Raw genomic sequence first — 27,628 nt, 5'->3', positions numbered from 1 at the left:
TTATGCACTTACTAGTAGACTCGGCCAAGCATTGCTATGGCTAAGATTTTTGTTATATTACATAGTAGTAAACTATTCAAGAGAAACGGCAGAACACCAATCCACCATGCTTTTTTGGTGGTTATGCCATTAAATTGTAGCTTATGTGAAACGTTGGTATTTATTTTGATAAGGATCAATACCTAGGTACGAATAAAGAGCCTTTTCTAGCGGTGGTATTTTAATAAAAGGACGCTTATTGTGACGTAACTATAAAAGATAGAGACATGCTGTCGGGACATTTTTTATAGATAGTGATGTGTCCTGAAAAATTGTAATACATCATTTTGTTCTATCATTAATAGTTTTCGCAGCGCACGCGATTGAAGGAAGTTTTTTGTTTATTTTTTTACACCTTGGGTTAGATTATTCAAGTTTTAGTAAGCATCCCTTTGAAAATGAAATATAGCCTATGTCACTCGGGAATAGTGTAGCTTGCCAACGGTGAGAGAATTTTTGAAATCTGTCCAGTTGTTTCGAAGCCTATTCATTTCAAACAAACAAACAAAAAATCAAATCTTTCCACTTTATAATATTAGTATACATTGAGTAAATTTTCTAGCCCATAATCCATGTTATTTAAGTATACAGACGAAACAACTTGGAAATATTAAGTTTTTTGTATCTAATTATTTGTAGATCCAGGTGCTATCCCTTAATTGACAAAAATTATTATAGGTTTCATTCAATTCCTTTGAAAACGAAATGTGTATTATGCTTTTAATAAAAACAAATAAAATAAATATCCCAATATTAAAAATATTAATATTTTAAAGTGTATTTCGTAAGAGAATTGATATTTTTATGTTGTTATGGCAACATTCCAACATCATTTAGAAATCACCGGTTAATAATTTATCAGTAGCGAAAAGTTACTATTTATACAAATGCGTTATTATAATTTATAATTTCGAATAATTTGTAATTTTCGAGGCATTTATTTTTATTCACTTTCAGGTACATTAGAGAACCATCATTATTTATCGTTTACGTCTACATTTCTGTAATATAAATTGTGTGTATAGTTGTTTGTTACGATTTTACTCCTAAATTGTGAAACATATTTACAAATTCAGTAGAGAAAGAGTATGGAAAATAACATGCTTATTATCTTAATTACTTGTAAACGATATACCTGTCAGGTGTTTTGAATACTTGATGCATATATACCTCCTACAATGAGTTGAAAATTAATCGAGAGAATACTACAATTTATAAATAGCACTAACTTTTAGTTAATAAAGCAGGTTAATGGCTCAAAAACAAAACATTCGCATGCAGGAAATGACAGTGCCATCGAACAATAGGATATCCCATGGCCATAAGGGAACAATGTGCTGTGATTCAGTGTTTATACATATTATGTTAATTGATATCGCCTACAAAATTGACGCATCGATACTTTGGAGTTAAATCTTTAGAGATAAAAATCTTACTATTGCACTACACGAATTTGTCTACTATCCTACGAACTTCGTTTAATTTTTTTTGCCATGTACATAATGCTTCCGATGTGGCATTCGAATTCTAGCTGAAACGACATCTATTAATAAAAAGGGGCCCCACTAATTTTGATCTCTAATTCTCCATGTTGGACCATATTGTCGGCTGGAATAGTTGATTTAAAAACTATATCTATCATTAATAGAATATTTTTTTTACTAATAACAATTTTGTTTATAGAACGCGTGCCGTACCAATCAAGATATGCTAAAATACATAATTTAAAAGTCAGAGAGGGAGCAAATAGATGTTAATTTCTGTGTAGATGCAAAACTACTACTGTTAGTCTGTACCATACCATACCAGGACAAAAGAAACTTAATTAAGAGAGAGAATTAAAAATACTAAAAATCAGACTTCTGTGACGCAAGTAAAGCATAAGCATAATACAATCATAATTGATTCAAGATAAATATGAAAGAGTGATAACCTACACAAGAGATATCAGTGTTAAAGTTATGAATACCTAATTGGGGTTCGAGTGAAGTTATGAGACTCACCTTAGATTAGATATTTTATTTTACTGTAATATACCAACACTTTTTTTTTGGAACGAAGTCCCTTATCGCGCGTTGTGAAAGGCGAGACGGAAAAAATTCTTACGAAAAGTTGTCACGACACTTTTTTGCTATTTGCTATTGTAATACACCGGTTATCGTCCGATCACCGAAGTTAAGCAACGTCGGGCGAGGTCAGTACTTGGATGGGTGACCGCCTTAGAACACCTCGTGATGTTGGCTTTTATTTTTGGTCGTAAGATTGGTGTCGAGAAAATCTATCAATCTGTTACGATACCAATTAACTTATAAATTAATCGAAAGGAATTTCGTTCCATCCGGGTGTCCCTTGACACCTCTAAAGTTTTTATTATAGTTAAGTTACTCACTCATATTTAGATTTTCCAAAAATCAATATACTTTAGGCATGTCTTTATTAAAAAAGTCTTAAATTATGGAGTTATGATAATATGAAACCTAGAAGGTGGACACAATTTGAATTTAAGATGTAACCAAACTTACATATAACAGTAGCAATAGATAAGTTACCATAATGAGTAAAGTTATGAATGATAACATATTGTAAACAATAGATAAATGTTATTGTTGTATTGTATACAGATTTTTGTTATAGTTAATTATGAAATGTTTCCGTTGTTTAATAATTCACAGTAGTGAGAGGATAGTCTCTTGATGCTCTTCATAACATTACGGCAAACTATAATAACTAAATGAGTCTTTCTTCATTCTTTTAATTAAAATAATAATTTCTCATTGCTTACTTTAAAACAGTATTCAAGTTAAAAGAGTATAATTATATATATACATATATCAACTTTTTTATTAATCCTACTAATATTATAAACGCAAAAGTTTGTAAGTATGGATGGATGTTTATTACTCTTTCATGTAAAAACTACTGAAACTACTACTACAATATTGTGTGAATTGTCCAAAATATCAAGTAGGAAAAAAATCTACCATCTGAAAGCTATTCTGGTGTGCGCTGCCAAAACCTCTAGAGTTATGTGTAATGTATGATGGAAATGTTTATCTTAAATAGTCCAACAAAAAAGCCTGCCAGTTATTATAGCCAAAACAGTGAGCTGTAACTACAATAAAAATTGATAATTATAAATGCACATTTGGTAATAATACATTGATTTCTAAATGAAAATAGATACTTTTATCACTTTTGGTATTAAAAGAAATATGTGTTTCATGCTACATCATTTGAAGAAACATTATTTTAATCCTGCACACCTGACAAAGTCGCGGGCACCAGCTAGTCTTTAAATAAGATGTGTACTAGTATAAAACTATTAGATATAGAGATTTATTTGTTTAAATAAGTCTTTAATTTATTTAAAAGAGAAGGTAAAGTTTAAAAAATACTCTTTTTTAGCTGACTTGATCTAATATAATACATTTTAGAATGATGGTATTATATGCAAACTGACTATAATTCTATAAAAGGTGTCAATATTTTATACTCTTTATTACCTGGTAGATTATTGCTCGGAATCAATGCCCAGTCGGGTGAGGAGTCCTCTTCATCTGACATCTTGATCAATTTACACCACACTATTTTATCACTTTTCAAACATGTCCTTTACTTCCACTTAACAATATTTATTTAGCTTAACATATCCTTTTCAATATGAGCTCCCATTTTTTATCTGTAAGAAATGCTTAATTTCAGTAACAATAGTTAAATGTTTATTATCTTTAAATTTAGTAGTTACAACACTTTATACGCTAAAGATTGAGATGGATATGGAATCAACATTAATTTTTAAGAGATTTAATTCCTGAAAATAATTAGAAGTTTTATTCAACAAATGTTTTAAAACATCCTAACAAATTAGTCTGACCAATGAAGTTATATAGAAGAACAGATGAATGGTAAATTGAGAATAACAAATCCAAATGAGTGGGTGTATTTAGGACACCAAATGTTTTATAGAATGTAAAAAGGAGATGTTAATGCAAATATTGGTAACAGTTTATTTATAAACCTTGATTAAAAACCACTATATTATAAGGAAGGAAACATATTCAATGATTATTGATTATAGCCTACAGGAAATATTTGCAAGTTTCACCATTGTAATAGTATTTATTTTCTATAGCCTATAGAAAAGCGATGCTTTCTATCCGTTTTGTACAAGGTTGCGGGCGTCAAACGATACTAGAGCGCTTTCGCAATCCTATGATTTGAACTTTATTTAGACGGCAGTGCCTTTTAATCACAAAAAAACTTAAAAGTCGATGACATATTGATACCACACCGTTTGCCAAGTAAAAATAAACAAAATTAGACACTTGCACAATTAAACAAATCAAAAGCTTGACTTTTTCGTATTTTGTTTAGAAAAATTCTTATTGTTCTATCTCGTATACAATAGCCGAGATCTTAACCTAAATTTATTCAATCGATTGTTATGCAAAAACACAGAGATGATTGAACGTCTAAGCAACCACTTCACTATATTATTTTTACAAATAACTTGTATTCACCTTACTAACTACAAATATTCATCAATAGTTAGCTTCGTTTTTCCTATAATTTTCGGAAAATATTAAATCCTTTCAAGCAGACATTTTTATGGGAGTCGAAGTCAGTGTTGTCATAAAGCTTGAATAATTAAAAATATCAAACTATAGATATAACAAAAATTATTGTACTCTGTTACACTTCACTACCTAGTCTATGGACTCGTCAAACTGGCAACGTCTTTAAGGGATAAAACGGAAGTACGTAAAATTGTCACTGGACCTCTTCAAAACTTATATAATTTAGTTAAAATACTTTGTCAATAATAGGATTTAAAACACTAAAAATATTTTAATTATAATTTATTTATGTATATTACGTAATTGTTTTTCAAATTAATCAACAATTTACAAAAAATTCCTTAATAAAGAGGTATGTAGTTGACCGAGCGTCATTATACGTAATGGAGTCTATATTCACTTTGATGAAATTGTGATAAGTAAAATTGAAAATTCTCAATGAAATACCGTGCTAAAGTTTTGTGTTGAAAGTGGTGTAGTTGGAAAATTTGGCATTTATGTATTTATGGGCATTGGATTTGAAATACAGAGCACTTACAACCTCATTTTTTGTACAATGGTATGTGTGCCATCAAAATATTTTGGAAAGTACATTGTACTCGCTGAAGTTATATTTTAAATGTTTTCTATGTAATAAAGATTTAGTAACGGAATAATTGACTTAAAACAAAACTATAGATCATCTCTTTGTATATTAAGTCGAGCTAAACAGTAAATGTCGATCGCTTTGTCGTCTGCGTAACTTGGTAGCAATTTGAAAGGTCAAAGCATTGATTTGGCTTCTTATTTCTTTTCAGATTCCTTTGAGCCTTAATTTAAAGACGAACCAAGTGCCACGATAGTTAGAAGCGCATCTATTTAATACATGCGGCCAAGGTTTAATGGTTTTACGCACGTACATCGCTCCAAAGACTAATGAAGGAATGGCTTCGGACCAACCTGTAAAGAAAAAGCAAAGAATAGACGGTCCTGACAAAGACGATGGAAGTGATAAGTCCGGGGAAGAGATATTCTCTGACATATTTGACTCTGAAGAAACTCCTGTTGAACATTCAGGAGATTTTATTACTAGAAATGGAGAATCACCAGATAGTGGTACTGTAAGTGAAGATGCAGTTGATTGTTCATCTATTTTAAGGCATTTGAGTAATGGTAGTGTTGATAATATCCCCTCATCAAGCAATACACCTCATTGGGCAGCTACAGATGATAAGCTGCTTACTGAATTACGAACACTGCAAAACTCTTTAGTTGGTCAATGTTTATGTGGTATAGACGAAAATGTGGTGATCACCCTGTTCGATAGGAGACTTCATATTGCTACTTGGCCATTAAGATGTATTTTGACTTATCTTTCCACCATGCAACTTCTATTTGATATATATTTGAAACAAAACAATACTGGTACAATTTGTTCACAGTTGATGAATGCATGTGATATTTTTATAAGAAATAGGCATGATTGGATCACAGAAGTTGTTGAACTTTCTGAACATAAAAGCAAATTTGTAACTTTTGTTGCAAGTAGAGTTCTTGCCAGCTTTCTTATAGTATCTAAAGATACTGTTGATGAAAATTGGTTACAACAAATAACAGAGAATATTTATTTATTTGATAGAATCAATAGGATAACGGTTCAGAAAATAAATTTCAGCTTAGATATAATTAAGAGGATAGTTGAGTGGAAGGATGTAGAGCAACATCCTTTAGAAGATAGTAATTATATAAACACAGTGCATGTTCAGGAAGATAACCCATTTCGAAGTGGTTCTAGTTATAACAGTAACATGCCTTCTGGCTCAAGAAGTGATTTAGATAATGCATTCTCTAATTTACAAACACACAGTTCACCTTCCACCTCTAATGAAAATGTAACAGAAATTAAACCTTCAACATTTAAACTGAACGAGCCAGTACTTAAATTACCATCAGAACAGCCAAATCAAAGGATAGAGAGAAGTGAATCGCCTGAACCACAACTGTCAAGAATAGAACGAGTAAATGAACATGGTTGTGTGACTGTCATTTTAACTGACTCGGAATCATTTGACACTTCTCATATAAAATGCTTGACAGTTAAAAATTTAGAACATCATTGGCCTGTTTTGGTAAAAAATATGAAATTGCTGCTACTCCGGTACCTGAATTTGAGCAATGCAGAAAATTGTGTTCTTACATTTTTCTCATTATGGGAGAACATAATAAGTGTAAAAGCGAATCTATCAGTGATTGATACAAAGCCATTTTATGCTGATCTACAGAGTTTCATTGATTTATTAAGAAATACATTATTGCCACCTTTAATTTACAGTCATCTATTAAGTTTATTTAATGAAGTTTTGTGTTATGGTTCCACTTTAGCTTTACAAGATATCCTGCCAGAAGAAATTTGCAGTGTTGCCCACTCTATTGTCAGATATGTTAAAGATTTTCGTTTACTTAGTGAAGTCAGGGTGCACAGTAGTAGGAGTGGGTTTGGATTTCTTGGCCATGATTGTACAGTGTTACGAGAATACTCATTAGGTTCAGAGGTAGCCCCACTATCAACAACAATACAGTTGGTTGATCAAAGTTATGGAGAAGATGAGCATGATAGTAATCAACGGAATGAAATTGACAAAACAATGCTGCAAAGAATGTCTCTGCTAGTGCTTAAATCTGTGGCAGTAACAGTAAAAGAAATGAGATGTGATTCTTCTGATAGCTCTATAGATTCCTCAGATTACAATGCAATTCAAGACATGCAAATTGTTGAACGCTCAATTAGAGATGTCTTAAAGAAACTTGATTTATTTATTAGAAATTGTCTTGAATTTCACCCAGAGACACCATTTACAAAAATGTTGATACATCTATTTAGTGAGCAAGATGATTATTTGATAGAATCTATGGTATGTACACTAGATATAACTGTAGGAATTGTTTACCGTAATTCTATGTATCCAGATTTAATACCAATGTTAAATCCAATTACCTCTTTCATAGAATTTTTGAAAGTTGTTTCACATGATAGTGATGTTCTTTTAGACTATTTGGTTAGTAATGAAACATGTTTTCTTCTGTATCTATTACGGTTTTTAAAATATGTAAGAAGAAACTGGCCCAAGTTTCTTGAGACATGTCAGCTAAGCGATGGTAGTAATCGAGGGTTAGATGATACAATGAGAGTTTTGATAAGATTGCGTTTACAAATTAGTAGGTTGGTGTCGAAATCCCTGTTCCCATATAATATCAGTCCAGTTCTTAGGTTGCTTGAAGTATGCGAAAGTTTATATGAAGGAAATGAATTCAGTTGAAAATTTACACTGAAACATTTTAATTTGAGCAAACTATATCTTACTAAAAAAAAGTAATCTCACCCAAGCCCTGATTTCAAATAAATGGAGGAATTTTATCAAGAATTTTTTGCTCAAATTAAAATTCTTTTTATTATTCTCAAATCCCCACAAAGACTGCAAATAATTATAATTAACATTCCAAAATTGTTAATTGGCATACTTTAGTTAATAATTAGAATAAATTAATTTATACTAACTATAGTTGTATAATATTGATAACAATGGTTAGTTTAGTAATTAATGTCTTCCATTGATAAACAGATATACTTGGCACATAAAGTGTGAATTAAATTTTTCTTAACATGTATTATCTAAAAGTCAGTAAGTCTCTTATTTTCTGTAAAATTTCCAACCTTTTTATTAATACAAATGTGCCTTATAATATGATGGTGCTCATTTTTACTTTCATATTTAATACAAAACACACTTTAGGTGTTACCTCAAATTGTCTCTTAAATAACAATCTAGTCTTGGGCTCTGTCAAAAATATCATTAGTGAAATGATATGACAGATCTTGACACTAGTTTTGAATTTGATTCAATCACTGAAATATAAGCATATTATTTCCCTTGTACATTCAATAACAGTCAGATTATAGAAGTCTAAAAACCATAATTTTTCTTAGATAATTATTTATAAAATGTATATTGATTAGTTTTTATGCATATAAATGCGGGTTTTGTAACTAAATTATCTAATGCCACTGTAAATACGCCATTTATTTTTTAAGTAAATGTAATCAGTATTAATGCTATTTTAATTTATATGAATATTATTTTGTAAAACTTAGATGAATACACAGGAGAATAATTTTTTTATTATAAGTTAATTAACCTCAATATTGTTATATTATGAAAGATTTAAATGTAACTGAACATTTTAGAATCTCAGTCATGTCATAAAATTAAAATCAAATGTTAAATAAATATTTTTCAAATAATTATGGTGACATAATATCTAATGTAGTCGTAGAGAGATCAGAGAATTTGGGATTGTCTTTATTATGACACATTATGTTATGTACCATAATATTTCCTTAACAATTTGTTATTGGAAATTAAGCTGAAAGTGTTAAGTTTTACGTACTGAGTAAAGAGCGGGTCTTATCTGGCATTTTGTAACACTAACAGTTGGTTCTATACATTTATGTATTTAGTTTTCTAAGTATGTATTTGTTATAAAGGTAATTTAACAGCAATAAAATATTTTTGTACATGATTATTTTTTGGTTTTCTTTTATTATAATATTCATATTTTGATCCGACAATGGCTGTTTCTTTAAATGTGTATATCAGAAGAAAAAAATTTCAACATAAAGAAATTCTTTTTAATGTAACTTTAATAAATCGAATTACATAAAGTTACACAACTCACGACAAGCACTGACGCAATCTTTGATACCAGTAAAAATTCAAATAATTTCTTAATTATTTATTTTTCTAGTCAGACTTCTTAGAACTTGTCCATTCATTCTTTTGTACATTAACAATACTATACACTCTATACAAACATAAAATTTACAAAAATATTGCATTTACATAAACATGCTTAAGGGAGCGTTCAAGTATTACGTCTCGAAATTTTTGGAGATTATTGACCCCCCCCCCCATGTAACGCGCTGTAACGTTTTTCTGTAACCAAGTATAGTAAAACGTCTCGTGACCACCTAGTGACTCTTTATACTTAAAATTTACCATTATGGTGTAAAGTACTGGAAAGTTGAAAATAATATTAACAATAACGCGTAATTCAATCCCCGCCCCGTATCGTAACGTTTTGCAAAAATTCGTTACGAATACTTGAATGCTCCCTAAGATAAATAAATCATAACTAGTACATTACTAGCCATTCAACTGCAGCAATTTAAATTAGTATGTAATTACCAGTAATCCTAATAAAATTAAACCAGTAAATACATTTTTTCTTGAAACAAATGTTTTGTTAGAAAAGTCTAAAACCTTCCAAATTTCTTTAAATAATGGCTAAGTATAATTTGGAAAATTTAGAATATAAAATGTACATGGAACATACTAGTCACATTTTATTTATTTAATGATAAAAATAATCATTACTTAAAATAATTTAGATTAAAAACAAAAACGTCTTCAAGGACAATCAACACTTACAATTCACACACATATTTTACAAAATGTCTGACTTCTTAAATATACCTAAAATGGTAAACAACAAATGACAAGTGCTATCCAAACTTGAAACTGGCATGTTCTGGATAAATTTAATATTTTATAAGTCAATGTTTAATTCAATAACTATTTCCGTTTGCTCACACTTATAGAGACAAAAAATAATGTGCTAATGGAAACCTTACTTGATACCATTAACATACTATAAACCTGGAAGAAATTATTTAGGTAAGTAACAGGAGATATGTACAAAACATGCAACAGCTATAAGTTGTATCCAGTTCTTTTTTTTTTTTTATAATAGTAACTATAAAAATTAAAAACCCATTTATCCTATGCCTATTACCCTGGGTAAGTTGCAATTATAAAGAATTAAAAGCATTAGGATAAAGCTTTGATAGAGCGGTATGCATGCAATATGTAATTCACTCATTATTTATGTAATTTTTTTAACTCATATATAAAACATGGAAACTTAACAAAAACATATTTTTTTGGTGTGTTGCGGAAAAATTTAGATTAAAGTGAGTGGTATTTCACTTTTTAGTTTAAATATTTAAATACTTAATAAAAAAGGAGTTTTAAATTAGTGTTCTACACCATTTATAACATCCCGCGACAGTTGGTGACTACATGCATTGCTATAAGAATAATTAGGTAAATAATAGATATTTTAAATGCATACATATTTCAGTGTTTAACATACAAGTTTTAGCTACACCCAATCAATGTCAATGCAATTGAGTTTTAGTAGACTAGATAGCCTTTTCTATATACTTGTCAATGCTGATAAAGAGTTAACATCACTTTTATTCTTATATCAACTTATGTATTATGAATGAAATTACCAGATCAGTTTGGATAGCACTAATTGAACACAAAAAAAAACACATCAGGTATCATAGTCTTCATCAATTTGCAAATCAGTGGTAATATTATCTAGAATCACCGGCTTTGGAATTTCAATTTTTTTCACTTTTGACTTTGAATTCTGCCTAATCACTTTCTTATCTTTCACAGCATTCGCATCTAGCACTTTTATTTCTGGTTTGGCTAGGTTTTTTGTGAAATCTATGTTAAAAATTGGTGTGATTGGGGTTATTGGTGTTAAAGGGGGTGTCGCTTGACGTATTAAGAACGAGTCCTGTTGCGGGAAAACGGGATCTGTTTTCACGTCAACTGATTTTAAAATCGCGTAGCTAGACGTTGAGGGTTGTGGACTGGCATAAGTTGGATTCAGCTTTATCACACTTTTATGCGGTACCTCGTCCGGTAAAGTTTCTTGATAGAAATTAGCTGCTGTGATGATTGGTTTACTATCTTTCTTCGTTAGATCTATGGCTTCGGGTATTGTTTCTATATCAGGTCTATCTGCTTCAACAGACAGGCATTGGTTGAAATCTCCCGGTGGTATCAATGGTGTCACCTTAACATCTGAGCTACTCGAACTGTTTGAATCATCTCTGACTAGCCTCTTAGATAGTGAGTCTGAGAATCTGAAAAAAAAGAATTACAGTTTACGCATAAAATTATTAACATTCAACTAACGTCATGGCTTATAATACTACTCAGTCTAGAAACCGCAAGTATTTTTACCCAAATGCTTGCAAACACAGATTTATCTCACTGTAGGGCAAAGTTGTGGTAATAGTTGATATTTCAATTGTTGGTTCAATGATTAGTTTATCAGCACTGTCCAGCCAACAGTGTACCATGGAACAGGAATATTTATGTTTATATTAATAGCATATAGATATTAAGAACAATAGCATTTTAGGAACTTCGCCGGTAGCCAATCACATTGTTTCGCGCCAAAACGGTGATAGAATTTTTTAACCTAATTTCATAACATTTAAGCAAGCAAGCTCTTGACAAGAGATTTATCTGTGTTCTGTTACCGTGTGTTTGCATGCTTCAGTTTCGTTTAAAATTTGAACAGCAATATATTAATTACCTTGAAGAATTAGGTGAACTCTCCCCGCTCTGTAACTCTTTCTCCTCTGCTGCTGTCACGTCTGGCACATTTTTAACCTGAAATTTACAATTGCTCTTTAATTTTTTTTTACATAACACCCACAAATAACATCATACAACATTCATATGAGGTGGATCATCCGACAACACATGGTTTCTTTTTCATTGGAGCTCAAAAGTGCTGAGAAGCAGTGGAGAAATTACAAAGGAAAATACAATTGCTGCTAAGTCATTTGCTGTCTATACATTCCTATATATACATATTAGCAATACTCCGCCCCATCACCCAAATTATGTGTCTTGGCCTTGTGTTGATTTAAAGGCGACATAATAATAATTAATAAATACTTAAATTTTTAAGACTTAATATTGAAAAAAAAAAACTTTATTTCAAGAAATTCTATACATGCAAAACAAAATTGATTGTATCAGTTCAATGTTATGTTAAAAACCTTTACAATAATCTAGGTTAGTCAAGCTTATTTCTACAGGATACAATTTTACTGTTGGTTTACCTGCCATGTCAAGGGTGACCATTATTTGTAATACATATGTGTATTACATGCACATTAAATATTAATCAATTGCTGATATTATTTTTTTCAAGCATTTGGTTACGAGTGGCTCATATCATCATTTCTTAATATATAAGAACTTAAAACATTGAGTTTATGTTTATATAAATGATACAATAGTTTTGACGAAAGTAAAAAGGAACTTTGAGGAAAAACTTGTAAACCAGGAAAAAATCATGATCATAATAAATAATGAATGTTCTAAATACTGTGTTCTAAAAATTGCAATATTATTCAATTTAACTTACCAAATCCCTTAAAAAATCAAATCTAGACTCAGCTAGTATACACTGCTTGACATGTGATGGACTGAGAGTCTTGGCATTCCTCTGCATTGTTACTTGCATTGCCTTGCTCAGCAATGACTCCACAAACAGCTCCAAGGTACGAGGTATAGTTTAAAAATAGAGTCAAGGAAATTTCATACAGAGATTTTGATACACTGTCAGTAAATTTTTAAATGTTTACAATCAAACAAGATGTAACCATAAGATGAAAGAAATAACATTTAACTACAAGCCACTTCAATTACCAGACAAATGTGTAAAGTAAAAGTCACAGCAGCTTCCTCATATCAGAATAAACAATTGACAACCAGATGCATTAGAAATGTTTTCTCTTTTATATTAGTAAGTATTTAACATAACATGACAAATAACAATATAGGCAATATACATATTTTAACATTAAATATAACTCTTAATTAAATAACCATTAACTACCTCATATTGGATAATAAACCCAATTTGATTTTAGGTTAATTTAAATTAGTAACTACCTTACTCAATGTTTTATATTCCAGATAAAATTAAATTTCTAGTTTGTTCATCAACATATCTACTCAGAAAGTAAGATTTAAAGATAAAGCACTATACACGAAATGACAGACAAATATCTCTTTGATTGATCATGTTATAAAAATAAACTATGTAGCTTACTAGATGCAATATCCATATACTCAATTAAAAAGGATATAAATTATAATAGGTACTGCCTGGGCCACCTTCCCCACTTCTTCATCAGTCTGCATTATCTTCTTAATACGCCCCTACAATCAAAAATGTCATGATATCACAAATCCCATAAAAATATCCACAAAAACAATAATCAAATGAGAATGTTTGGGGTACATTTCGACCATTATAAGACTTACTGCTGGAAATCTGGCATTGTATTTTCTTTTTTTCGACGGCATAATGAAAATGCAATCACTTTAACACTAAATAAACTAAATTTAAAGCCTACTTCGCTATTCCACAGTAATAGTTCTCGCGCATTTTTGAGGTTATAAAAGAGAGACGTTCACAACCCACTTCATTTATATACCAATCTGACAGATTTTCCACCTCTATCACAATTATTACAACTGCACCTTTTTCTTTTGACGCATACTCGAAATATGTTATTTGAATTCGATTTAATGACGAATCGTTGATCTAAGATACTATTAAGATTTAAAGAAATAAAATTATTTATATAGCTTCTATATATATTCTTATATACTAGTTCTTTAAACATAATAACAATTATTATATTCCATATCCAAGTCATCTGTATTTCTGTGGGCATGTCCTATATCAATTGTCAAATTTTGCTAATATTAAAAACTGGGTAAGGTGAGTGAGCCGCAGTGCTTCCAGATTCACTGTAATTACAGTAGATTTACTGTATTTTAGACTTTTCTACTGTATACTGTAATGATAAAATACAGTGTATGAAAATACTGTATTTAGTTTCCGTTCATATAAATTATCTAATTAATCAAATTTAATACGTATTACGTATTAGAAAATACGAAATATAAATTTGCAACCTAATCTAGAACCCAGAACCACTGACCTTTATCTATAGACAATGTAGAGTAGGATTGTTACCTACATATTACAGTTTACGTGCGGGGACTTCCCCAATGAATCAGAACTAACGCTTAGCAAAAACTAACCGTCTAGTATTATCTTTGTCTCACTCAAACGCTGAGTGCGAACGCAAGTGTAGTGAAGTTAATAATATAAAAACCAAGCAGAGGAACTGTCTGATCACAAATACTATTAAAGGAAATATGTTAGCTCAGCAAGCCATTCGTCGAAATTCTGAAAACTGCGTCAAATTTAATCCCACTAATAAAATGATTTTGAAAATGAATGCAAAAATTTATCAAAATCATGAGGAAATTATTTTATAATAACTTACAATTATATGTATTTACAAATAAATTAATACAGCATCTTATTTTTCTTTTAATATTTAAACAAACTTTTACTGTAATTTTACTGTAATCGAATTTGGAATCTGCTGTATTGTTTTAAGAAACTACTATATTTTTTAGCTGACAACACTGTAATTTTACTTTTGGGATCTGGAAGCACTGGTGAGCCGTCAAATCTCAAAAATCAAAATTAACAAACATTAAAATGGCGTCGTTGTCGAGGTTTGTGGTTGTGTTAATAATTATTAATGTTTAAAATAAAAAAAATAGTGATGTGTTTAATACTTCTATTTCAATTGTGCACACGTACCGTAATCCATCGAGATTTTGGCTTTCCACTTAAGACAACATCATTAACCTTTTCCGATAATTCCATGCATTATGACTATGTTATCATCTAAACATAAGAGAACTATATTACTTAACCTAGGTATAATAATACCTCTGTACTTCACACAATGGACAATTTTTGACTCATTGAATTTCCTGTAAAATTTTAAACTGTACCAAAGTCGATGTCGAATCTGTTTTAAAACTTAGTCTGTTTTTAGTTTATTACCCGCACCTGTCCAGCAGGTATGGGATAGAGATGATGAGCTTAAAGCAAAACGTGTTGGGAGTGCCTTAGTTGTATCTCAAACTAGCGTTCCTCCTTATGGTCAAAGGAAAGGATGGGTACCTCGAGCAGAAGAAGATTTTGGAGGTTTGTGTTATGAATTTTATTACTATTACTATAATGGCCTACATTTAAGTGTTGTTACATTGGTAAACAAATAATTATAGACTTCTTCCTTTAATTAGCTTATATTCTACAAACTTCTAGATGGTGGGGCGTTTCCCGAAATTCATGTTGCTCAGTATCCTTTGGGTATGGGTGCTCGAGGAAAAGAAAGCACATCCAATGCACTTGCTGTACAGTTAGATGAATCGGGTAAAGTGAAATACTCTGCAATTGCTAGGCAAGGTCACAGTGCTGATAAGGTAAAGCTATTTTTTTGTTTTTTTTTTCATTAAAAAACTGTAGACTATTTTTAAAAATAAAAATCTGTGAATATTCTTTCTTTAACACAAAACTCCAGTATTAGCAATTTTTATATCTTAGGTGAACTGACTGATTTCTAGATAATTTCTGAAATAAGTAGTTGCCTGGAACATATTAGTTCACTTAATAGTCATTTATTCTACCTACAAGCAATTTAAAATTGCATCTTTGACTAAAGAAACTGACGAAAAAATATTGACAAGTCATTATTGTTGTCCACAGATAATATACACAAAGCTGACAGATCTCCTGCCTTCAGAAGTTTTAGCTGAAGATGACCCAACACTACAGAAACCTACAGAAGATGACATTCAAGATCTTACAGAGAAAACTAAATTAGCATTGGAGAAGTTAACTAATGCAAAGATATCTGCTGCTTTGCCAGTCAAAGCTGCACCAAAAGCTGTTAGTTGACTTTTGTACATAACAGGCATTCTACTCATTGTTTTCTTAATACTTATAATTTAGTCAAAAAATTTTAATGTAGAGAACAATTTATATATCTACGTAATCTTGTATACTATGTGTTAACAAGGCATGCACAAGGACATTCTGTCTTCTGTCTTATACATACACTTTTATCTTAAAATTTCTTTACAGTCAAAACCGTTTATGACGACATCGTTTAGACTTTAGAAGAACATACCGGTTATATTGACCAAAATCAAAAGTCCCGGCTGATTCTATTGTATTAGGTTCTCAATAACAATCGGATTTTACAACCAAATTTAAGTTGTCCCTTCCTACTTATATTGATATTTACTTGATTATTTGCATGTAAGTGTATCTAGCTAAATCAAAACTTTTACCTTTAAAATATATATACATCTGTATAAGATGATAACACATACCTACTTTGTCCTTATGTCATAGAAAATTAGACAGGTTCATATCTATAATGTTGATTCTAAAAATCTAGTCAGTAATTGAATATCATTTAGTACTGAACCCATAACTACATAGTGTTGATAGTGTATTGTATTTGCAGGCACCAGCACAATACATTCGCTATACTCCAGCACAACAGGGTGGAGCTTTTAATTCTGGTGCTAAGCAGAGGGTTATAAGGTAATGAGGATAGCGGTAAATGGATATTAATTTGTTTTATTCCATTAACATAATGGCTGATTTACACAGGGTAAGTAGACAAGTCAGTCGCAGCGCCAATGTCGGCGCCGCGACTGACTTTAACTGTTTACATGAAGTAAGTAGTAGTGGTGCGTTTCTCACGATGAGCACACGTTTGTGAAGTCAGTGGGAAAAATGAATTCGCGAAAACAACTGAAACGACGATTTAATTATTTGTTGAAAAATTTTCATTTACAATAGCATTTTTTATAAAGCCGTCCAGTTCTTGAAACCACTTGACTTTTGGGACATATACGTTCCCACTAGCGCCAGATCTGGTGGATTTTTGTATCTTGTCGAGCTCTAAATAATATGTAGCCCTTATGGCTTTAATTTTATTTTTTACTTCAGTAGAAGTGAGCCCTTCGATTTGCATTTGTTGAGCCATATTTTGCAACGCTGTTGACCGCATTTCTTTATTGCGGTAATTTAGGGATTTAATATCCCAAAGGCACTCGTTTTCGCCATATAATTGCACCAATTTTAAGGTTTCGTCTTCGCAAAGCTTAATTTTTATCGCCAGCGAAAAAAACGTGGTCACTCTACAACGCAGCGGCAGTGACTAACCACGCACTGACTTGTCTGTTTACACGGGGTTTATTTGGCTGGCGTGGGGGTGCGCGGGTGGCGGGGGGCGCCAACTGACTTTAAAATATTCGTCTCCGAATATTCAAGTCAGCGCTGACTTCAAGCCACTGTACTGACTTCAAATCAGTTTACACAGGGTTTTTTTCGGGTCAGCACTGACTTGCCTCGAATTTGTAGTCAGTTACTGACCCTGTGTAAATCAGCTCTAATGGTAAAGAAAAACGGGCATTTTTAATTTTTTCCTAATACATTGAGCACTGTACTGTCTGGTTTTAATGGTTAAAGAGTATATTATTGACCAGATTTTCATTCTGCATTTTACAATAATTTAAATAGATAATTGATAGCTGATAATTGTCAATAAAATAGATGCTTTCCCGCATTCCCTTCAAACAGAAAGATTATATCAATATAATAAAGATCTATCAAATCAAAAGATTAATATTTCAAAGAAATACTTTCTTGGGTGAAACAAGCTATAACCGAATACTAATTCTTACAGAATGGTAGAAGCCCAAGTGGACCCAATGGAGCCCCCTCGCTTCCAAATCAACCGCAAGATCCCACGAGCGGCGCCTTCGCCCCCTGCTCCCGTGCTACATTCGCCACCACGACGAGTCTCCGTCAAACAGCAGAGGGACTGGAAAGTGCCTCCATGTGTCAGTCATTGGAAGAACGCTAAAGGTCTGATATTTTTACTAAGCTATAAATTATATTTAAGTAGAATAAAAATAATAATATGCCTTTATTTACTATCTAATTTATCTGTAACAGAAAAAAATCAAACTCATAGGTACGGTCCCAGACACGGTTCTTTGGATTGTCTCACTTTCCAGCAATCGGCCTCCCCAATTAATAAGCACTAAATTATTCACAACAGCTGCAATTTAGATTTCATAGAGTTATGGCATTACAGAGAATTTGTCCTGTAACATTTGCAGGTCACAAATTTTCGGTTTTTGATAAGATTTTTTATAAGGGTTTTTGTGCATAAAATAATTTTCACATATATGTAATTCTGACACATCGTAATGAAATAATAAAGAAGGTCAATATCGCCTTTAGTGTACGGTGATACTTACGCCGTCCAGGTAGAATGAGAAACGACGCCAGAGCCTATGTAACACGGCTTTTTAGGAACTGCTCGAGGTGGTTTTAGTGGGTATAGCTCACCCAGTCTCTGAATAGCAGAGGTTCTGGTGTGGGTCCCACATACCCCTGCAACATTTGGGAGCAGGGGATGAATTTGCACCTGGCATATCAAAATAAAAAGAGTGATACTTATAATAATGTATTATGGAAATTCATTAGTCTTGTCCTTGCAGTTTTCAGTTTTTGAACACAGTTTTAGTACGTTCCTACGAATTAGTTTCTGGCAACTTCTTTTTCACTCTTTTATTTTTATATACATGGTTACACATATTTATTATTTTTACATATGTAAGTATGTTGATATCAAAGTCTATGGGAAGACTAAAATGAATCAATAGAGTTTGTAGCATAAAGATTTTAGTTGATATAGAGTTTGTGATCAGGTTACACTATACCATTGGACAAGCGACTAGCGGCGGATGGGCGTGGTTTGCAACAAGTACATATTAATGAAAACTTCTCAAAGTTAGCTGAAGCTCTGTATATAGCTGACAGGTAATGTTTATACTCTATATGTTGTGTCATATAACTTCATGTCATGTTATCTGTGACTTGTTTCAATAATTAATAAATATCTTTCTTTAATATAAATTTTATGAAAATGAAACTTTATAGGACTACAGAAAAATTTAACTAATAAGTAAATTTTAACTCCTCAATATAACAAAGAGTTAATTTAATTTGCTGTATCACGCTTATCTTACAGGAAGTAAATGAGTCTAAAAAAATAAAAATATTACTGTATAAATAAGCAAATTTTCATCTTATAGTAATTTTAAACTTACAGAAAAGCCCGAGAAGCCGTAGAGGCGCGTGCGCAACTAGAAAGAAGACTGGCGCAGAGAGAGAAAGAGAAGAAAGAAGAACATCTTAGGATGCTTGCGCAGAGGGCCAGAGACCACAGAGCTGGTTTGTATTAATTTTACATTACAACTTAATGACTTTGACTTTTCATTGTACAACATTGTTTTATTATTCCTTTGAAATGCGATATTTGTGAATCTACTACATATTAACATAAACTACGCCCTTCTGACTTTGTTTTTCACAAATGTTAAGGGTAATTTATGTCTTGCTTGACAATTGACTTCTTTAGTTTTAGTATAGAAATATATAAATACAAGTCTAGTTAACGCGAATTCATTACAATATTTTATCGTTCTCCGAATATGTTGTGTTGAGTTATTGTTCGAGGTTATGTCTATTAAAAAAAAATATTTAAATTTCAATTAAAAAAAATATATAATACATAAAAATATTTAATTTTATAAGTTTAATTAAAATGGTATCTTGATATCAGGTATAAGGGGACCTGAAGAAGAGAATGAGCCAATTGGGGAATTGGACGGAGAATCTGCAGAGAGAGATAAGTTGCGAGCGGAGAGACATAAAGAGAGACAGAGAGACAGGAATTTGGCACGCGCTGCTCCTGACAAACGGTAAGTTTTTACACGATTTAAACCGGGTATTTTATGCTAATCATTACCATGATAGTAGTTAAGGCCCATAAAAATACATGTTATTAAAGCTTAGATAAGAGTCGAAGCTTAGCGTTAAGTATGACTTTTATTTGTCAAAAAAGTGTCAAGTAATGGATTTTGTTCAAAATAGTTTTTTTTTGTTACCAATAATTAATGCTAGTTCACATACAGTTAATCTAAAATTAATCAATTATTAACAAGCACAGTTTTGTTTGAGTATATTAATTATTTTTAGAAATCAATTAAAAATAATGTTATATAGCGTGGTATAAAAATATTGTGCATATTTAGAATGGTATCTCGATCTGTTTAGATAGCCCGGTCATTTTAGACATAAAAATAGTGATCAAATAAAGAAAATTCCGACAAAGCCAAATTTTCGTAGAGACCTTAGGTTTACCACAAGGAATAAAGTGTCAAAAGTCCCCATCAGTCCCATGTGAGCTTAGGGACTTATTCGGGGTCCAAGGTCAAAATTTTAGGTTTTTTGGATTTTTCTCGAAAACGGTAAGTTTTATCGAAAAGTACCTCACAGCAAAGTTGTAGATCTTAAAATTCTCTATAAAAATGATCCCCATGATTTTTTCTCTGAGACTCACTATTTCCCAAATATTGCGCTTGTAAGAATCATGTTCTACATAGTATGCACACATATGCCACGTATATACATATTTAGGTACTCAAGCAAGCAAAAATGCCTACTCGTGTCTCTTTTATGTATACATTATTAGTATAACCTGGGAAGGCGCAGCAACGGACAGAAATATATTCTTCTAAAAGTTTATCAGCTTATCCAAAATGCCAAAACTTTATTTTATTTTTACATGCGATGACCGGATGCGATACTACGTCAGAAATGTTTAGAAGGGGCAAAAATTCAGTATTAAAATTATTTAAAAAAAAAATGATTTGATTGACTACGCAAAAGTATTTACAGAAATTAATTCTTCACCTCAAATACTAATTACTAAAGGAATTCGGTTTCTTCTTGCGGTTTATGGAGCTCCAAAAAAAATTGATTGCATAGATACGTACAGATATTTAACATTTGTAAAAAAATACACGAAACAAAAAGCAAGTACAGCTATCTTGTCTTCCTCCAACATCGGCATCTGCTAGTCAACATTTGTTTCGAGTATACTATCAAGTTCAGACATGGCAAGGCAATGAACTGAACCCTGAAGTCTGGGGTTGGAAATTGATAAATAATACTTTGGAACCGATTCGAACTTTACTGCCCCCTGCTCCAGAAAAACTTCTTAACACTATTTTTTGCCATTGCAAGAAAGGTTGTAGTGCCAAATGTGGCTGTAAAAAAGTAGGGTTGCAGTGTTCTCCAGCGTGTACCAATTGCCAAGGTGTCTCTTGCTCAAATGTTCAATTAAATAAAAGAGAGGAAGATTCATGTGATTTTGATGAAGAGACAACTGATTCATCTTCATTTGAACAATTTCTAAGCGCTTATTAACAGGAAGGAGAAGAATAAGAACAAAAAGAAATTGAAGAAAACATGATTGTTGAAGTTGAATAATATGAAGAGTATGAGTCAGATTAAAGTAATAAAAAAAAGTTTGAACGACAGTTAAACTCAGTAACCCATATCAATAATCTCCATACTATTAAATAAGTATTGTTCCTGAAAATAACGTCAGAAAGGTTCGTGGAATAGGCCTACCACGTTAAAAAAAACGCGCCGAGTACACTACCTCACAGGTGGTGAGGAAATGTGTGCATATTATGTAGAACGTGATTCTTACAAGCGCAATATCTGGGAAATAGTGGGTCTTAGAGAAAAAATCATAGAGACCATTTTTATAGAGAATTTTAAGATCTACAACTTTACTCTGAGGTACTTTTCGATAAAACTTACCGTTTTCGAGAAAAATCCAAAAAACCCAAAATTTTGACCTTGGACCCCGAATAAGTCCCTAAGCTCACATGGGATTGATGGGGACTTTTGACACTTTATTCCTTGTGGTAAACCTAAGGTCTCTACGAAAATTTCGCTTTGTCGGAATTTTCTTTATTTCAATTGTCTAAAATGACCGGGCTAAGAAGATAGGAACGTAAATATCGCATGGTGTGCAGTACAGAGCTGTTCCTTCGAGCATGCTCTTCCCTCAAATTAATTATAACTATTGGAATATGTTTAATAATAAATAATTAATTTAACATTTTAAATGTACGAATTCAGCATTCATATTCTAAAAATTATTTAAAAATGTTCATGCTTTACGTAATGGCTAATGTCATTTTAACCTTTCGCGATTGAACGGTGCTTATCCGGAACTAGATATTTCGGTAGTGGGCTGATCGGTTTTAGAGAAACCATTGTTGGGTGCCTTTCTCAAACCTAATTCGCAGATTTTTTTTTCTTTTACCAAAAATTTTTGGTAACTTTATTATGCTTATTGTATCTTGTAAATATTTTAATTGTATTTTTTAATATATTTTTTGTAACACTTATGTTTACTTCAATTGTCATACATTTTAGATGGAATATTTTGTAAAATATACTGTTGATTTAGTACTATGTGATGTTTTTCAGTTCTAAACTTGTAAAGGAGCGAGAACGAGATATTTCTGAGCAGATTGCGCTCGGTCTTCCGGCTAAAGCGAGCCAAGGTGGTGAGGCAATGTTCGATCAGCGGCTGTTTAACAACTCCAAAGGGATGGACAGTGGTAAGTCTACCTGTTTTTGTGTTCAAAATATTTTTGTGAAATTAAAACAAGTGTCAAAGAATCTTGAACATATTAATAGAATTGTCGCAAATTTTTGATAAGTTAATCCATTTCGTAATAGTAGTTTAAGCAACTGTCATATGATACCTAATTATATGCAGTTGCATACACTACTTTATTTAATCTGATGGCTATAGGTTTTCAAGTCATAAAGTCTTGGTAACATTTGTCTTACGCTTTTCTTGATTTTTCTGGCAAAACACTATTCGTCAGTTTCGTAGCTGTTTCTAGAATGTCAATTTTAATCGGTACCTACGGTGTTGCTTGACATTTTTGCTACTAAAGTTTTATCCAACAAAATATTACTCAAAAATGTACGAAATAGCGCCAAAATGGAATAAGTCTATTGGTCTATTGGTTCGGAACCAGCGCGCTCACCACAGATAATGTTTACAAAATTGAATTGAAACGTCCTTGGTCGGGACACATTGTACTTTAATAATAAAAAAAAGCATTATTCTCCTACAAAACAATGCTTTAATTTTCTTAAAGTATGTAAATGAAATATGCCAATAAAAGTCTCTATTTCATTTCATAATTAGAATATTACCGAATTCGATTATATAAATATCATATTTTGAATTTATCTATCTTGCCAATCTTGCATGATAAACAAAATTTCATCCCAACTGTTTTATTTTACTGAGACCTCCTTTTTTGAATTTGGTTATCTGTTTGTCCTGTATAAATATTGGAATTAGATAATTATTGAATATGGTGATCTATGGGCTTTAGTTGATGTTTAGTTGATTACTAGGTATATTTTTAAAGTTTTTCGAAAACTAAGTTATATATCGAGATGATTTAAATATCATAACTACCAAAGTGTATAATGTTGGCAAATATTGAAGGTTGAATGCGATAAATTCATTCTAAAATTACCATTTTTTATTAATATTAGTAATATTTTATAATAATTCACGACCTAATCAAAAAAAATATTTTGCAGGTTACGGTGATGACGAAGCGTACAACGTATATGATAAAGCGTGGCGATCAGGTGACGCCGTCGCCTCTCACATTTATCGGCCTTCGAGAAATGCCGACAGCGACAACTATGGAGGCGACTTAGAAACGATCGCTAACACTAGACGGTGAGTCGCACAACAATAATGTAACACTGTGTTGTTATTGTGCTCTCTCAAACTTTATATAGCCAAGCGGAACGCGCCTTTTCTGGTGTTATAGTCGGCAAACAGCGTCTCTTGCAATACTATAATCATTTTTCATAAAGTATACAATTAATGAAATGAACATAATTTAAAATAGTGTATTTATGTGTGGTAACATGTCAAAACAAAACAAAAAATTGGAGTAACTGGGCATTACTTTCTTACACTTCTTACTTCACAGTTTTTGTCTAAATATTACATGTATATTTATTACCTTTGAAAAGTACTGGTTATATATGTTAGTATTGTCTTTTATTGACATAACTTTTAGACTTAGAAAAACCCTTTTTTAACGGATTTGAACTTGTTTTATTATAAATTTACAATTTTTTACATAATTTTAAATTTAACCGACGTTTCGCGTGCTTTACAGCGTGCGTGGTCACGGTGACTGAAGACAAAAGGTGTTGAATGTCAAAAAGTATCATAGCTGTAGAAAAAGTTGTATTATCTGTATTTATTTCCCCGGAGTTGGTTTTGACTAAAATATGAGTTTTGGCAGAAATGGCTCACGGTGTCCTCTATTTTGGCGGATTGTTTATCTTGAGATTTTAATTTGGCTTAATTAGCCGTTTAATCAACAGTCTAGCCTCTTAACTAAACTAGCAGCCTCAAGTCGAATTATATAAAATTTATATGAAGGTATTTTTGTTTTACAGTTTCGTAGCTGACAAGGAATTCGCCGGCACCAGCAGTAGCAATACTCGATCAGGCCCCGTTCAGTTTGAAAAGAATCCGTCGCGAGCGGAACCACCGGTTTGTATTTTTATAATTTAAAAAAAAAGTGCGTGCGTACAAAGTACACATGTTAGATGTGAAACTTCTTTAGTAAACCAATTTTAAGTCTTGTTAATATTTATTTCCGAGACTTAGAGGGAGCGAAAAAGGAAAATATGTTAGGAATTTAATTGTCTTTAAAATATTAAGTGTCGAAAATTAATACAAATAATAAATTAAATTTTTTAAATCTATTTCTTCAATAATAAAAACACTTGAGATTTCAATAAATTATTATGGATAACATATAAAATACTAATATTTCATAAATTCTCATTACGAAATTTAAAAAATAGAATTTCTATAAGCTTCGCCCTTCTCACTCTCTTCCTTTTCTTCGACAAAGACGCTGCACATCTTCGTGATGTTTCATCCGTAAAAAATTACCCTCATGCACCTAAATAAGTTCGATTTCAAACAATTAAAGACCTTACAACGCATGATAAATAAAACCAGTTACAAAAAATTTGGTTATTGAGCAGTATTTTCAATTAATTTGCTAGTTTAAAATTGAGCTTCGTAGCAAGATTTATACTAAGAAATCAATTATTACGTATCTAATATGGGATTTCCTTAGTATTTATTTTAGAATGAATAATCATTTTTATATTTAATGATCGTAGAGTCGCAGTAATCAACCAGAGGCTGACTTTGATCCGTTCGGTCTGGACCGGTTCTTGAGTGAAGCGAAACGCGCAGACAAAAGTTCACGCAAGAGTCATCATGAGCCACACGCCAAGAGACGACGCGAGTGACATCTAGGTATTTAAATTATTATACAGTTTAATTTGAATCAATATAATTTATTATAACACAATATTTATTTATAGTTAAGCAACATATAATTTTGTACAATCAATAGAAAAAAAAGAGTGCGTGTACTTATGTACGCGCGTAAGATGTTATACTTCTTTGGCATTATTAAAAATACTTTTTGATTGCATGCAAATAATTAATTACAATTAAATAATTAAAGACTGGAAAAGGAGTCATTATAGTCAATAAAGTTCAGTTTACACATACAAAAATTAAATAATATAATAACCTAAAATTAATATTTATTATTATTCTCTTACAAGTGTAACATAAATTCTATTATTATTCTAATGTTGTTTTTAAATTATGTCCAATGGCGTAGCATCTTCCGTGGGCAACTTCATTCTGTTAATTTTGTGTAACGGTGCGCGCGCATCGTAAAATTTCACTCTCATCAATTTTTCATAACGCGCCTAAAGAAGTATAACTTCAAAAATTATTGGTTGGATAATGTAAGGATTCCAGCCTTTGTTTTTGACGTGACAACGTCTTATAATTCGATGGAGCCGGCTGCACGCACGAAAAAACATGACTCATGAGGCGTTCCATTTAAGGCTTGAAGTGCAAGCGAGATCACTCGTTCCGCGCTCTCGCTTGCACACACAAATTGACAATTGTATTTATGCGTACAAATAAATGTAACTTGATCAATTCAATTGTGATTTCCATTTACTTCCTTCACTATATCCGGACAAAATATCTATCTAACAAATAAAATTAAAATTTTCTTTTGAAGAATGCAACCATTCCATCAGTATTTTCTTATGACGTTGTCACGTTCAACTATCGTCAGTAAACCGACTTTACAGACAACCGATATTTTTTTTAGGTTGGTTAAGTTTATTCTTGTAGGAATTTTATCATTTTATACCTAACATGCCCCACAACATGGTTTATGTTGAATTGAAAAAAAAAGGGTGCGTGTACTTATGTACGCGCGTAAGAAGTTATACTTCTTTGGCATTATTAAAAATAGTTTTTGATTGCATGCAAATAATTAATTACAATTAAATAATCAAAGACTGGAAAAGGAGTCATTATAGTCAATTAAGTTCAGTTTACATTGGAAAAATTAAATAAATAATTATTTATTATTATTCTCTTACATTAAGTGTAACATAAATTCTATTTAGTTAAAAGTATATATTATTATATATTTAGAACATCTCTACCAAACACTAAGATGTATGTTGTAGCTTTGGCAGATTGCACAATATAAAATTAATAAATTTCTTTGAAAAAATAATCAAAACTCCTTTATTTGTTTAAAAGGTAAATGACAAATGTCATGGTCACTCAAAATTCTTGGCATACGAACTTTACGCATATTCTATTTCTTTTTACTTGTAGATTGTCTTATTCCTATCGCGCACGCTATAATCACACTCCCAATTTTGTGTCACAGGTGCGCGCGCATCGTAAAATTTCACTCTCATCAATTTTTCATAACGCGCCTAAAGAAGTATAACTTCAAAAACTTCATAATCTATCGAGTCTGTATTTACCTTAGAATTTGTTTTTCAATAAGATTCCTTTGTTTCAGGCACATGATGTATGCTCCTACGTATCTATAAGTTTATATTTTAGTAAATTGTAAAAATGTAATGTAAGCTTTAGCTATATTAATAAATAAATGATTTTTACACGATGTTTTTATTTTGTACACAAAAATAAAACAATTATTATAAATACAATTTATTAGCAAGTCACAAGTTAGTTGCAACACTTACGCAATCATAAGTTTTTACAAGGCAATTTTTAACGAGAAGCAAAAATAATGATCTATTTATATTTAAAACGTTACAATAAAATCGTATTTCTGCTTTTCGTCTTATAATATGCGTTCTACATTAGCGTTATTTACGTATAGTTCAGC

At 31.4% G+C, this 27,628-nt stretch overlaps 4 protein-coding genes across 8 annotated transcripts in view; 2 read left to right on the top strand and 2 right to left on the bottom strand.

Annotated features, from left to right (window-relative positions):
* Positions 1-4,672, bottom strand: part of LOC125052267 (serine/threonine-protein kinase Genghis Khan) — a 49,807-nt gene extending 45,135 nt beyond the window's left edge. For 2 of the 5 annotated variants that reach the window (XM_047652997.1, XM_047652999.1), the window contains exons 1-2: positions 4,145-4,480; positions 3,543-3,718 (exon numbers count right to left, since the gene is read on the bottom strand). In XM_047652997.1, coding sequence (XP_047508953.1) covers positions 3,543-3,603 — 61 coding nt within the window. In that variant the 5' untranslated portion in view covers positions 3,604-3,718; positions 4,145-4,480. Of the gene's footprint in view, positions 1-3,542; positions 3,719-4,144; positions 4,484-4,559 lie in introns of those variants that run through there. The other 3 variants (XM_047652994.1, XM_047652996.1, XM_047652995.1) reach the window with 3 other exon arrangements.
* A 306-nt stretch (positions 4,673-4,978) lies between these two features.
* On the top strand, positions 4,979-9,176 carry LOC125052555 (protein lines). The gene is made up of 2 exons (XM_047653471.1): positions 4,979-5,175; positions 5,414-9,176. Exon 2 carries the CDS (start codon positions 5,498-5,500, stop codon positions 7,910-7,912), a length of 2,415 nt encoding a protein of 804 aa, XP_047509427.1. The 5' UTR covers positions 4,979-5,175; positions 5,414-5,497; the 3' UTR covers positions 7,913-9,176.
* Positions 9,177-9,666: 490 nt separating this feature from the next.
* Positions 9,667-14,067, bottom strand: LOC125052557 (dr1-associated corepressor). Its single transcript, XM_047653473.1, has 5 exons — positions 13,802-14,067; positions 13,624-13,696; positions 12,897-13,039; positions 12,054-12,130; positions 9,667-11,595 (listed from the first exon to the last, which is right to left on the bottom strand). The coding sequence occupies exons 1-5, from the start codon at positions 13,841-13,843 to the stop codon at positions 10,992-10,994; spliced, it is 939 nt and encodes a 312-aa protein (XP_047509429.1). The 5' UTR covers positions 13,844-14,067; the 3' UTR covers positions 9,667-10,991.
* Positions 14,068-15,001: 934 nt separating this feature from the next.
* LOC125052556 (puff-specific protein Bx42) lies at positions 15,002-27,395 on the top strand. Its single transcript, XM_047653472.1, has 14 exons — positions 15,002-15,076; positions 15,406-15,557; positions 15,678-15,835; positions 16,119-16,301; positions 16,885-16,964; positions 18,115-18,296; positions 19,148-19,259; positions 19,552-19,673; positions 20,065-20,203; positions 22,794-22,927; positions 23,937-24,081; positions 24,819-24,915; positions 25,560-25,698; positions 27,296-27,395. The coding sequence occupies exons 1-13, from the start codon at positions 15,060-15,062 to the stop codon at positions 25,689-25,691; spliced, it is 1,653 nt and encodes a 550-aa protein (XP_047509428.1). The 5' UTR covers positions 15,002-15,059; the 3' UTR covers positions 25,692-25,698; positions 27,296-27,395.
* Positions 27,396-27,628: the final 233 nt, after the last annotated feature.

The sequence above is a fragment of the Pieris napi genome, chromosome 9, assembly GCF_905475465.1.
Source record: "Pieris napi chromosome 9, ilPieNapi1.2, whole genome shotgun sequence".
NCBI classification, from domain to species: Eukaryota; Metazoa; Arthropoda; class Insecta; order Lepidoptera; family Pieridae; genus Pieris; species Pieris napi.
The sequence above is the reverse complement of the archived record's forward strand: the minus strand, read 5'-3'. Positions and strand labels throughout refer to the sequence as shown.

What these genes read in the sequence shown, in the direction of transcription:
- LOC125052557 (XM_047653473.1), bottom strand. Translation starts at nt 13,843, where the DNA reads ATGCCGTCGAAAAAAAGAAAATACAATGCCAGATTTCCAGCA. An exon ending in GGCAGTACCTATTATAATTT is followed by an intron (nt 13,040 to 13,623) that starts ATATCCTTTTTA and finishes TTTAAACTATAC; the next exon opens with CTCGTACCTTGGAGCTGTTT. An exon ending in TTGATTTTTTAAGGGATTTG is followed by an intron (nt 12,131 to 12,896) that starts GTAAGTTAAATT and finishes TGTAAATTTCAG; the next exon opens with GTTAAAAATGTGCCAGACGT.
- LOC125052556 (XM_047653472.1), top strand. An exon ending in AGCAGAAGAAGATTTTGGAG is followed by an intron (nt 15,558 to 15,677) that starts GTTTGTGTTATG and finishes ACAAACTTCTAG; the next exon opens with ATGGTGGGGCGTTTCCCGAA. An exon ending in AAGGTCACAGTGCTGATAAG is followed by an intron (nt 15,836 to 16,118) that starts GTAAAGCTATTT and finishes TGTTGTCCACAG; the next exon opens with ATAATATACACAAAGCTGAC.
- LOC125052555 (XM_047653471.1), top strand. Translation starts at nt 5,498, where the DNA reads ATGGTTTTACGCACGTACATCGCTCCAAAGACTAATGAAGGAATGGCT.